The sequence below is a fragment of the Betta splendens genome, chromosome 1, assembly GCF_900634795.4.
Source record: "Betta splendens chromosome 1, fBetSpl5.4, whole genome shotgun sequence".
NCBI classification, from domain to species: domain Eukaryota; kingdom Metazoa; phylum Chordata; class Actinopteri; order Anabantiformes; family Osphronemidae; genus Betta; species Betta splendens.
Genome location: NC_040881.3, coordinates 8,682,342 through 8,696,235, shown reverse-complemented (window position 1 = coordinate 8,696,235; position 13,894 = coordinate 8,682,342). Strand labels below are relative to the sequence as shown.

The following is a 13,894-nucleotide window of genomic DNA, read 5'->3' as shown; positions in this document are numbered from 1 at the left end:
GGATATCTAGGGACGATAGCGGAGTCTGTTGGAGACTTCCTGTTGTGTGTTCTGCTGTGGTTACATGGAGACAACATGTGATGAGTGAGGACGGTTCAGCCCAAGGTGGCCTCTCAAGCCCAACCCCCCTCTGCTCGCTGTCACTGAGCTCACATTAATAGTACAGATGCTTCGCTTGTTCCTCAGCCTGAGCTATTTCACATGTGGGCAGCGAAATACTTCAATCTCCCAGGTTGATTCCTCAGACGTGGCTAATGTAACACATGGCGGATTTTATATCGCTGGGTCGCTGCCGACAAAATAAAAGCACGGCTCTGGTTGTACAATGACCACAGAGCAGGTAAACTGGGAAAAGTTGATTTGTTTATGAGCAAGTGCTTTTTCCCAATAGAGGCGTTCTCTCCATCGCTCGTCCAGACGGACAGAGGCAGGAAATGATAAAAGTAGGGAAGAGACCAGCTTTTCCCCCACCTTCTATTAAACCACAGCGACACACAAGCAAAAGCATTGCTTCAATTTGAAGAAGGGAGAAGTTTCAGCTGCTCAGATAAACTGAAGATAGGCAGCAGCCTGGGCTGTTTCTGTGCTCCCCATCTGAAGCAACTGGTCCTAATGGAAACCAGTCGCTTCTCCCACGGACACAAAAGACAAACGAACAGATACTCACAAAGGTTTTCCTGGTTGTGGTTGTGGAGCTCACAAGTAGAAGCCATTCCTCCGACAGGCCCCTTTGTGCCTCCTCGCTCTAACTTAGCAAAAGGTTCCAAAAACCTCCGAAAGTCTGAGTTCAGTCCCCGCGGCCGCTGCTCGAAACAGGACCCAGATCTGCTTCGCGGCGGCCACACACTAACGCACGCTCTCCGGCCGTGATGCTCCGGAGTCGCTGCCTTCCCGGATGAACAATAAACACGGCGGCTCCAGGGGATCGGCCTGCTGGGGAATCCCTGGCCCCTCGCGGGAGCCGCGGGGGTGAAGCATGACTCAACTGTGAAACTGAAGAGGAGACGGAAGGAGCTCTGTGATTAAACTGTTTTTTTTTGTGGCCGCCTGCGTGTCTTTCCAGAAACATCCAACCGAGTTATGACGCTAATTATGTATAATAGAAGCTTTCCGTGCGCAGGGACGTAATGAGTGGAATGAGTGGGAATTTCTGTTTTAACGAATGCATCTTATTTTTAAATTGGGCATGCGGTGATGTATATATATATATATTTATATATATAATGTGAAGGAAGCATTTCATTCCCCCAGTCAGAAATAATTAATCTGAAACTAAGCCAGACAGAGAGCGTCTCTCCATGGAGGCTGGTGGTGAAAGCTCCTCTGAGCTCTAATTTAAAGGCTTTCTTCAGCAGACGATCAACTAATTGCCTGTAAACCACAAAGCTGTGTTTATATCGTCATTATCCCTAAACCACCACCACGGGTTTTCAGTTACGGTCCCGTCCTGCTTTTCAACGCCTTCAGGGTCCGATCGTCAATCGTTACCGAATTAAGACTCCGCGACCTTAAAGTCAAAAAAAGCTACTCGACACTATTGAGCGACAGCCGTAAAGCCTCCGATGTCCTCCATCGACCAACAAACACCATCAGCAGAGGAAGGTGGAGAGGAGGAGGCCTCACCTGAACCCGAGCCTAGCTCCAGCTCAGCTATGTTTGATTAATGATAGCAGAAACGAGCGTGACTCACGCTTTTTTTACATTTTCATTTCAAGGACATGCCTCTGACTCCATTTCTTTATTTTTCATGACCGAGATAACACATGTGATTTTCCCATCAGTCTCTTGGACAAAGGAACCACAGCAGAGGCTCATATCTGGATAAGCAGGAGGGAGGATTCGGCCCGAGATGGAGGAGATAAACGGAGCCTAAACATTATCTCGGCTCGCCTCGCCGCGCTTTGACGGCTCATATCCTTCTATTTCTCATTTATCTAATGGCGATGGAGGGAGGCTGATAAAGGTGGTTTGTAAAATTGAACTGTTTGCTTAAAGTCCCCGTGGAGGAGGCCGTGTTCCCAGTCTGACAGGAAGTGGGACACATGTACGGGCCCATTACACGCATGTGGAGCTGAAACATGTGAATCCGTGTGTCGGCTTCACAGCGAGCTGGAGAAAGTGATACGATGCGTTTACTGGCGGTCTGGGACTTGGCAAGACGACTGAAACGGACAAAGGTCTTCCTGCAGCGGTGGGAAACGTCTTTAACCCTTGACTTCCCCCAGATGCTCAGTGTAAACTCCAACTTCCGAAAGCCTTATCTGGGGAAGAGGACGACTGTGCGTGTGTGTGTGTGTGTGTGTGTGTGTGTGTGTGTGTGTGTGTGTGTGTGTGTGTGTGTGTGTGTGTGTGTGTGTGTGTGTGTGTGTGTGTGTGTGTGTGTGTGTGTGTGTGTGTGTGTGTGTGTGTTTATCTGGGGCAGAGGCGCTGTTTCGTTCCCATTTCTCTCCGCTGCTCCTCCTTCCTTTTCTGATGTAGCGCATTCATTAAAAGATCAAATCCTTTTTAGTCTTCTTAGTGTCCCTTCACTTCAAAGAGCCCACAGGCATTGTTTCAAATGAATGACTTTGCTGGTGATAAGTTGCAGTATTAAAAACCTTCATCCCATGTGCACAGGAAGCAGTTAGTCACAGCGTGGCAGAGCTTTTCTGTGTCATTGGTTTGTTTGTATGTTGAGTAAAATTTAGTTTTAACTTTAAAATAGCTTAAAAAACTTTATTAACTTAATTTTACTGGACAGTCAGGCTCCATTCTGGATTTCACCTGTCACACACTGCCCCCTGGTGGACTATTGAAGAAGCACACGGACAGAAAAACTAATGCAAAAATATTCAACTTAATGAAAAGTGACACTTGTCACTCTTAATTACTGTGGGGGAATTTTAAACTAAATAGACTGACGTCAGAGCCCAGAGGCAGCGCGACTCCAAGAGAGCAAAGCTTCACACGTTTGGCAGCAGAGCAAAGACATAACTAGTTTAAAGGAGAAAGGAGCTGCTGCTCACAGTGAGTCATAGGATTAAAGAGTGACGACTGGAGGAGTCAGGGAGGCTGTGCTAAAAGTTTACTGTCACAATAATAAAGGGGAGGATGAAAAAGAAAAGCTAAATATATGGATGAAAGACAGTAAGTGTAAATGTATTGCAAGTCTCTATGGTGACTGTTTAAGTACACAAACCGAGTGACAAAGCTAAATATATTGGTGATAAAAAAACGTCCTGAGAGGGTTTAAAACTTCACGTCACAGCTCAGCCTCACGGTACAGCAACATAATTAGCCCACGGGTCACGCTGAGTAATAGCGTGGGATCAGTTTAGAGTCCTTACACTGGGAGAGGACTGACCTCGCAGATGACTTCGCCTGAGGTTGTGCGTATGTGTGTGTTTGTAACATGTTGAATAAAAAGACAACAACGTAAGACAAAAATCTGAGATGAGCTTGTTTGTGTGTGATGCCTTTTCCCTCCCGACCTCGTGCCCTCAACCAGCCCTTCCCCTCCACCTCCACAGTCCGTTCCAATTAGAAGACGAATAGCTTCGCTCCCAGCGTAACGACGACACCTCCGCGAGGGCGACACACAACCATCGGTGTCCCCGAGTCGTGTAGCGGCGGCTCCCACAGCTTTTGGCAGCGAGTCGAGCAGAAATCAGACTCAGCTGTTCCACTGTGTTTTTCATTCTTATCAAAGCACAGCAATAAAGACGTTATTACATAAGGGTATTGGATTTGACCCCAGTGATAACCTCACAACCGGCATCTTCCCGGCGATAACTCCACTGTTTATGGTCCGACCATCAATCTGAGGACCTCCCCGGAGTCCAGTTACTGTACAAGCGCGCACACTCCAGTGGAACCCTGTCATGAAGGACACGTTTCAACACATTCGCGTGTGTTGCTTCTGAGCGGGCGGTCGACGCTGCGCGAGGACGCAGCCCCGCAGAGCGTGATGGGCTGACGAACAGCAGACGCCTGTCCATTTAACAGGCACGTCTGTCTGCAGCAGGCAGATGTCCATCACGGTCCGTAGCCTGGAGCCGACCTGCTGCTCGGCTCCTTCTCACTGCTGCTACTTAGCGTCACTTAACATTCACTCCGTGTCCTGATTGTGTTTGCTTCCAGCACTTAAAGATGGATGAGACTGAAATTGAGTGAAACATTAAAAGTCTTTGTTTATGCCTTTACATTATAGCAAATGGGAATTTAAAGTCTCATTGTTTGATTTTATATTCACTCTGAAGCCCTTTATGTCAATTTTAGTGAATAGAATACAACATACTTCTTTATATATTGTGTTAATACTGAAGCATAGATTTGGGGGAGGTTATGATGTGACCTGTGTGACCTCATGGGTCGGCCTAAGCTACACGCAGGCTCCCATGTGACATCAGAGAGCGCTTTACTCTGTGCTACGGCTCAGATCAAAGTGCTAAAGGATATGTGCTTGGAAACGGACCGGCTCCGATCACATGACCTCTGAGGGAGGAAGTGCGCCGCAGCGAGGCCCTGCTCCCGAGGACACAATCGCCCTGACAGGACGCAGAGGGAACCACAGGATACTCTGCCTGCATTCACGTACGTGTGAGCACAAATGACGTGTGCTGCCGTTTCCTCTCCACAAAAGACAAAAGTCTCAACTTTGTGGGCAAGAAACACAGAAGATCTTTGATCGAGTGTATCTTTGCCTCGGAAACGATCCATTAGTTTTAAATTGGACTGGAGCTGCGGTGTGTTTGGGGGCAGATGTGTGTGGGCTTGATTCAACCCCTGCAGCAGTCACCCATCATTTAGCCTGTGTTGGACCTCTCCCTGTGGAGACAAGGGGCCACGACTAGCAAAAGGATCCCACAGGAGACGGAGAGTTTACAATCAGATGCTGTGGAAACGTCACGACACACAAGGACGTGCCTGCGTTATATTAGACTAGGGGGTGGGATGCATACGTAGCTGGTAGGTAGGTTCAATGAAGCGAGGCGGAAGGTAGGTCCGCACACAAGGAAATCCTCAAGGAAATAATTCAGCACTAAAGTGATGATTTGGTTTCATTTTACATTTTAAGTGAGCATTAGTGTGTGTGTGTTTGTGTGTGTGTGTGTATGTGTGTGTGTGTGTGTGTGTGTGTGTGTGTGTGTGTGTGTGTGTGTGTGTGTGTGTGTGTGTGTGTGTGTGTGCGTGCGTGCGTGTATGAATAAATCTTTAGGACATTTCCTGCCATAAATAAACATTCTGTAACTACACTCCGCTTTTCACACGAAGGCATGAACTCCACAGTAGAAGCGCGTGGAGCCCTGACGTTTTACGGCTCTGATTACTATTTCAGTGGCACAGAATAGCGTTCGCTCCAAGGCCGGGCTGTCATCACACGGCCCCGGCTCCAGTCGAGCATTAGGAGCCGGCGAGGATCACCACAAACACAGACAGACGCTCTGCTGACGCTGGATTAATTACACAGGCTGCTCTGAACCATGAGATCTGATACCTGGGTCAGAAAAATGTGAACAGGCCGTTCAAGCGGACTGTGATCAATACATAAAATAGTCATTATCGGCCTAAATCATCAAGTTTTTCGCTTTATTTCTGCCTGAGTCGACAGGAGAACAGAAGGAAAACTTTGTACTAAGGAATTAGAGCGGGTTTAACCACGAGTGTCTCAGTGAGCAGCTCCAACAGCGCCCAAAACCAGCCCGACCACAGTGAATCCTATTTACTCTGCTCCTCGTTCCTTTCTTCTTCTTGACGCCACAAAATAATCGGAACGCGACGCACACACGCACGCTCGCCGGTGCCGCGTCGTAGCCTCTAATCGCGCACGCGATTTCCGCGTCGCCCTCCATGGCGAGACGCGCTAACAACCGGGTGGCGGCGCCTCCCGGCTCCTCCCCCGCCGCGGCCGCGCGCAGCGGGAGGAGCCGCTGGCCCACTTCGGTGCCGTGGGTGTGGGTGCGACACTTACGTTCAGGATTGGGCGACTTGCGCCCGGCGTGGCTGGGCGAGGAGCAGCGGATGGTGGTGACGATGGCGGTGTGGTGGGGGTTGGGGTGGTGCGGGTGGTGCACCGCCGGGTGGTGGCCGTTGTTCTCCGCCGGAGCCTTGGTGATGCTGATCTCCGGTTTGCGCGCGTCCCCGGGACTCGGGGGCTCGAACCTGCGCGCGTGGTTCTGCTCGGGGGCGCGGCCGAGGCCGTTGTTGTTGTTGTTGCCGGCGCCGTCGTTGCGCCGGATCACCGGGGAGTCGCCGGGGGTCTTGGCGAAGGTGACCTCCCTCTTGTGGCCCAGCTCGGGGGTCTTGGAGTGGCCCAGGATCTCCGGGCGCTTCAGGGCGCTGTTGGCGGCGAAGCGCGCCGACGCCGGGCTGGTGATGTTGTCCACCTGGCGGCTGGACGAGGAGATGTCGATGGAGAGCTCGGAGCGGCGCGACACGGGCTCCGGGGTCTTGGAGCCGCCGCCGCCCATGATGGAGCGCGGCTGGGCGTAGTTGAGGTTGTTGTTGTTGGTGGCGCTGGAGGCGGTGCCCAGGTCGCGGTAGTAGATGCTGGTGGGGGACATGGCGTTGCGGTGGGGGGAGCTGGTGGTCCGACGGGAGCCGGAGGGGGAGTGGGACGAGGTGTCGACATCCTCCACCTCGAAGGACCTCTTCAGAGCTGCGGAGGGACACAGACATCACATGACTTCAGCTCAGACGTACATATTAACACCCATCTGTACAGAAAAAGCTGACTCGCTGTTTTATGGTTTGGACCAAAACAAGCTCATCCGAACCATTTCTAAGTCAGGATTGCGTTTTATAGGGAACAGTATCATAAAATGTTCATCAAAAGAGTCAATTAATCGAGCAGTCAACCAAGTTGACTGTCGACGTGCTTGTGGTTTCGGGGCAGAAGTCGTTTCGGTGGCAAATCCAAACAAGCAGCATTTACTGGCAGTTAATTAGACTTGACTTCCGCCGCGCCCCGCGTCACCAGGCGATGCGTACGCCGCCTGCACGTGTCGTGGACGTTCCCATCGCACGCACTCGCCCCTCAGACGTCGCCCCAGTTACGAGCAGAGACACGTCCTCGCCCCTCGCCGCCCCCCCTCCACCCCCCGTCCAAGACGAAGATCCCGAGGGACGAAATCGCCCCGTGGGAACAGCGCTGGCTCGGAATCCACTCAAAGTGGACTCCTATTATGGAGCTGCTGCGTCAAGTGGAGGCCCAGGAGCTGCTCTTGCGATGACCGGGCCGCTCACGGGCCCCTCGGAGCATCCAGCCGTCAGCGCCGAGCTCATCCAGCGCTCCCCTCAAAGCGCCTGGATAAACAAGCGAGCGTGCGCCGCGAGAGGATGGACGTGTGTTTTTTTTTGCTCAGCTACAGCCATGGGGGGTGATTGGGGGGGGGGGGGGGGGGGGGGGGGGACACAGCCGCCACTTACAAAACGTACACATGGGTCTGCTAGCGTTGTGGAGGCTGTGTGATAACTCTCCACAACTCCCACGTCTGTGAGGAAAAGCATTGTCAAGCCTAAAAGGACAGTTTTGATGAGTCACTATAATATGGGAACAGTAAAATGTCCTGTAGCATGTCAAGGTCTCACGGCAACACGGTTCAGTCGCCGCTATAAAACATCTGAACGTTCACCCTCTGCGTCTCATCCCACACTGTCACCGAGCCGTGTCCTTCTTACCCCGTTTGCAGATCTGGTGAGGAGCTGAAGACTTTACAGCAGAGATCCATGTAAAGTTCAGGAAAGAGCTGTGAGAATGAAAGAGTAGTGACCTATGGAGAGGACACGATGCTGTTTGTGCACTCAAGGGTACGTGATTAAAATATTTGTGTGCATTGATATTATAGAGAGTGCAAAAAGGTATTGGTGGGATTTCCGGCTTCAACATATCACACTGGAGTGTTTCTGTTTTGGCCAGTGTGGTCTGTGTGTTCTCGCTTGCTCAGCGACAGCAAACACGAGTCTGTTGTATATGATACAATAATACAGGGGGCTCCTCTGAATATCAAACACAAAGGAGCAACAGAAGCAGTGATTGTGCCTGAAAGTGCCACTGACAGATGAAGGAGGATCTTTTCCCAGCGAAACAGCATTCCCAGACTATGAGCTGGAAACAAGCGGTCCAGTCTACCTCAGAGGCCCCCCACCCCCCCACCCACACACACACACACACACACCTATCACTGCCCAGAGTGCGATATCTATCCCTGTGTCTCACGTGGGAACAACAACAGTGATGGAGGCAGCTGTGGTGTTACTGGCCCAGGTGTTACTGCAGCATCGGCGGTATCATCACTTTCTAGCTTTCAAAGTCGTCTTCAATATAAACATCAACAACAAAAACGGTTGCGTTAGCATCACCAGGAAAACGCTAAATGAACATGCAACAGATCCAGGAACCTGGTGGAGTCGCACTTATTGTTTTTATATATAAATTTTATTTATTTATTTATTTATTTATTTATTTATTTATTTATTTATTTATTTATTTATTTATTTATTTATTTATTTATTTATTTATTTATATTCACCAGCAAATGAACCTCGCCGCCTCAGAGCGTAATCCCTACAGGAAGACGCAGGGTTTTCAGAGCCCCGAGATTTAAACCGACGCAGATGGGAAAAGTGCTGACGCCAAATGAACACAGCAAACACAATACCAGCCAGTTTTCCCATCACAGCGACCCAGAGTAGGGGAGGCTGATAATCAGCGCGCACATGTGCTCACAGGCAGAGGAACTCCATCACGCAGCCTTGGACTCACCATCGGTGCTGTAATCCAACCCTCGGGCAGCAAGTCAAGACACTTACTCTCTGTCAACCGCTGGTTTTATACAAGCGCTCTATGCGCAGTGCACTCATCTGATGTCACTGCGGTCGGACCAGCGAAAACACGGGCAGCGCTCCCGTCTCAGGACAAGGTCACACAACCAGCGGTGGAATTTCGACCTCTGCTGTTGTGCTTGGTCGGATGAAGCTTTAATGCTACGCTGTCAGACGCACGCTTCCCGTCGCTGCCGTTGGCCTTAATAGCGGAGGCTGGCAGCACTGAGGCCCAGCGCTTCAGATTTACGGCGCGGTTCCCGTCTGGTCCGGCAACACCCTGTGTCCAGCACAAATGAGTAGAAGCACACACACAGAAAAATACACATGCTACTAATTGGAGCTCATTGACCTCAGGGCAGAAACTTTTTGTAAGTTTTTAGTGTCATGCACCCTGACACAACAACACACTTCACCGTGTTTATATGTTTGATTAATCATGCAAATCATTAGCTTTGCACAGACAGTCGCACCACTGCATTCAGAAACCCACTGCGGCATGTTTCACGCTAGCGATGCCTTCCTTGTTTTTCCTGCCAGCTACGGTTTAATACGCGGCCTTAGAATAAACAGGCGTTAAGAATAGCTCCGTATTTACTCCGCTCCAACCAGCCTAATAACACACTGCTGCCGCTGGAAAACTGTCCCACACACACGCTCTCTCTCAGCCCAATGCTAATTTCCTGCCCGCATGCCTCACTGAAGCAACAACATGGCACCTTTTAGCATATAATAAGACTAAGTTTAGATTGGCGAACGCGGCAGGGGCCTGCGTGGACGTCCACAAAGCCGCTCTGAACATACAAACAAGGGCACATTGTGAGCCGATTCTCCGGTGACTCACAACCCAACCGGCCACAGCATTACCAGGCACCACAACACCTCTGGACAGTGAGCCGACCCGCTTCAGAGCCCGTCCAGATGCCGGTTCGGGTCGAGATGTGGGGACTCGACGGAGCCATCGCCGCCGAGGCGTTCGCTGCGTGTGGGATTTGAACTTCCATCCTGCTCGTTCACACAACTCATCGGACCTTCCTCCATTGTACCACGGTTCGGTTCTGACGCTCACGTGCCCATTGTGGTGCAGCGGTGGCCGGAGGTCAGCATGGGCACTGGGGAGCTCTGTGTGCCGCGCTGGACAATGGAGCTGTGATGGGCATCGGGCGCTGACTCATCACTTCTCCTTCCTTTGACTCAATACTGAGCGAGAAGGGTTAGAATCAGTGATATGCACATCACAACTGTGTCAGTTAAGCTGATCGGTTCCTGTCCGTGCAAACCGGGTGACGTTCACCGACAAAGCTGTGAAATGAAGCTATCTTTAGGCCGCGTGTGACACGAGGGACAGGAACCTGCAGTTAAAAATAGAGGTGAAATCACTTAAACGGGGAAAATGCTGCACATCTGGTGCTGTATGTGTGAGCGTGGCCACCTTTAAAAACCTGTGGTGACAGGAAAACGATTAGTTACAGTTAAATTCATATTAATCCAGACTTCAATTCAAACTACTGATTATAAGGGTGCAAACGTGTTCAGTGTCACGGTCCCATCAGTGGGTGCCAGGTCAAAGAGCAGCTGGACGGATCCAGCGTGAACAGGAAGGACGGGAGGAAGGAAGACGGAGCAGTGGAGGAGACGGGGACAAAGGGGATCGGCAGCAGCTCCACGCGCACAAACAACAGGAGGAACCACAGGAGGAGCCCAGCCGAGGCTGTGTGGGAGCGGGGACACATGTTCCCAGCGTGTCCCTCGCGCCGCTGGCGAAGCCCCGAGCTGTTTGTTTCTGCTGCTGACGTAACGGAGGTTTAATCGGTAGCAGACGACAGGCCGGCGCTAACGTGCGTCCTGGTTCCGAACAGAAAACCGAGGGGCTCCTCGGACGCAGGCACACAGGAGCGACCGCTCCCGGACAGAAAGGACACAAACGGAGCAGAGAGGTCGATGTTCAGGCTGTTTGGGAGGAGAATAAAGATGAATAAACATCTTACAGACCTTCAAAATCAGAGATAATGCCCTCCAGGTGCGCATTGACTCCGGGATTGGACATCTTCACTCAGGAAGTAGCGCTGATCTTCTCTGTCTCGCCACTCGCCAGTGTCTCCCGCTGAACAGGCCGAGGCGACTCTCACTTAAAGAGCGATTTGTTTTCGCGGACTTCCCACTAACTTTTGTACATCGCCGCATTCAGGCTTCAGAGAGAGCGAGAGAGAGAGAGAGAGAGAGAGAGAGAGCGAGCACAGAGACGAGCCTGCTCCCTTCTCCTCCCCTCCCTCCCCTCCCCGCAGCCAGGAGCACACACCCCCTTCTCTCTCATGTCCTGTGTGAGCGTGTGCTTCCCCTGCTCACTCATGCGGACGCCCCCCCCCCCGCCCTCGAAAGTGGACGACATGTCATCCAGTCACTTTAACCCAGTCAGCGTGCGATCAGACCCCCCCCCCCCCACCCCCCATCCCTGCATGGGAGACCCTCAGGCGCTGCTGAGGAGTGACAGTTGGGCACACGTGGTGCCTCCGAGCCACCGGGGGCAGATCTGGGCACCAGCTTCCCAGAACGCGGGAACTTGAGCTCGGTATTTAATATTGCAGAACTGCTGCGGGACCCGGGCGTCAGAGCGGCTGTTTGATCGCTGCGCTGCTTGACCTTGAAGACGATGGCGCCCGTTTAAAGTCTGTTCGTTGGAGCCACGGAAAGCGCTGTTGGAAAAAGGCGTTGATGAAATAACAGTGACCATATATCAAAGCTGTCTGGCATTCGCTGAGCTCCTCCCTCGTCTGCCCACAACTCTACCAGTGATGTTATCACTGTAATTACTGATCCGTCATGAGTGAGTGGCCGTCCACGGCTTCCTGTCTGGACATTCTGTCCATATTAACAGTTGATGTCATAACCCTGAATATACAGGCTCACATGTAACCAAAACCTAAAACAAGGCCCACAGGAAGCTGGGATTTCCACTTTGGATCATAAAGAGATACTATCATGTATATCATACACACAGACTCCCTGAGTGCAAAGCAAAAAGGCAACCAAACAGTGTCTGGCACATTTACAGCCTACAAGTAATTGGGAAATCCTCTTTGAATGAAAAGCTCCATTCTCATGGAGTCTAATAAGAAGCCGGGGGCCAATCACCTGCCCCGTAACTCCAACGCCTCAGAGGCCCATGGGAACACAGAACCACACTGTGTGTTTATAGCCCCACCGGGCTGTTCCCACCACAAAGGTGCCTCAGGATGGAGAACAGAGCCGTCGGTCAGTAAAACGCGGCCCAGGAGCTGAATGTGCGACGCACGCATCAGATGAGTCTGTGCTACACAAGCTCTTATGTATGAGAGATAATCCCATTCTGCTCATGCAGAAGTAAGTGGCAGCATAAACAATTTCCCACAATGCTTTGTGCTACTGTACACACACACACACACACACACACACACACACACACACACACACACACACACACACACACACACACACACACACACACACACCTCCTAAAGCCAGAGCCTGTTCATCTAAACATGGACATAACTCTGTGTGTGTGTGTGTGTGTGTGTGTGTGTGTGTGTGTGTGTGTGTGTGTGTGTGTGTGTGTGTGTGTGTGTGTGTGTGTGTGTGTGTGAGGGAAAGTTCCAGAACAATACAGTGTTTAGACAATTCTGGTGTTACGTCAACGTGCTCGTGTGCGACTGTGGCGCTATGAACACAACACAACAGGGACAGATCTCTCACGCGACCACATCTAGTCCTCATCGAGCTCCGAGACCGACCGAGTTTAGACCCACTAAATATCAGTAGGTGCTGCATGTGGGTGGACGCAGTGTTGTTTACCAACTCATATTTTCATATTTTGACAGATCGCCCACCTACTTGTTTATATGATGCTCGGTTACATTACGATGAACCGAGAGTAACACCAGCAACAAACAGCCATCGACAGGAAGTTGCAGGAAACCAGGCTTTCTATTTTGGGGTCACTGCTATTTGCCCACGGATGCTAATGTGTGCGGTTTCAGCGTTTAGCTAAATGACATCTTTCAAAGATAATGGGTTTAACCTACATGTCCGAGAAGCCTGACATAATTACTCGTCTGAGCGTCGGCGGAATAGACTCGCTTACTGTAGCAGAGGCTAAATAACACGCTGTCACTGCAGAAATATTGTGCAATTAAATATGGTAGTGAAACCGCCGCACAAACGCACAAGAAGAAGCTCAAGCGGCAACGCTGAGACTGAGGGAGGCCTCCACAGCACACGGCCTCCCAGCTCCCGCACGCCCGCCTTTATTAATATGACAGCTCCTTGGAAGACCCCGCGTCCTTGACTCGCTCATAGTAAGCCTTTAAATTGGCCTAAGAGCTGTGTCGACAACTTGCACCGGCCTCAGGACTGCGGCGGTTTTTTGGACTTGGACGCGATTCAGCGGAAAGGAATCACTCGCCTGAGCACAACTCGCACTCGTAACACGGAGCGGTGGAGGATGTGACGTCGCGTATCACATCTTCGGCTGCAGACACGAACCTTAAGGCACGGGCAGGAATGGAGGTTTCACCTCTGGACGGCAAACGCGCAGGTACTAGCGTAGCTAGCGTAGTTAGCATAGCTAGCGTGCTACAATGTGTGCGCAAAACATGCACATTAAACAAAAAATAAGATGGTCTTGGTGAATCTTTTGAAATCAGCTCTGCTTCTGATTTCCTCTTGGTTCGAGGTAATACACCCCCCCGCTTTGACCTGTGCTTCCACCACGTTGAATAATGTCACCTGTCAAACACCCTCCTGAGGGAGGGTGTTTGACAGGAGGAGCTTCCCGGTCCGCTTCCTGTTCTGGCCGATTTCACGGCTCCCTCACTTATCGTTGGCGAATAGTAATCTGGGAAACAATACGAGGTGAGATAGAGGGAGGAGAGGTGCAGGGCGTTTACTCATAGAGGACATCCTGTACACTTCTTTCATGGAACACGGCGGACCCAGTGTTTTCCACGAGTCGCTGTAGCGACGGCTTGGTGTGTGTTTACCAGGCAGTGTGGCTCATGGGCCTTTAAGGATCACAGTGAACACTGTGTGTGAACAGAAGCTGAGGATTTAAAGGTAG

General features: G+C 51.1%; 1 protein-coding gene across 4 annotated transcripts in view; it reads right to left on the bottom strand.

Moving 5' to 3' along the window:
- septin9b (septin 9b) overlaps positions 1-13,894 on the bottom strand; it is a 41,914-nt gene that overhangs the window by 18,068 nt on the left and 9,952 nt on the right. For 2 of the 4 annotated variants that reach the window (XM_029151437.3, XM_029151444.3), the window contains exon 2: positions 5,951-6,637. In XM_029151437.3, the coding sequence (XP_029007270.1) occupies positions 5,951-6,637 (687 nt within the window). Of the gene's footprint in view, positions 1-667; positions 915-5,950; positions 6,638-10,794; positions 10,973-13,894 lie in introns of those variants that run through there. The other 2 variants (XM_029151430.3, XM_029151458.3) reach the window with 2 other exon arrangements.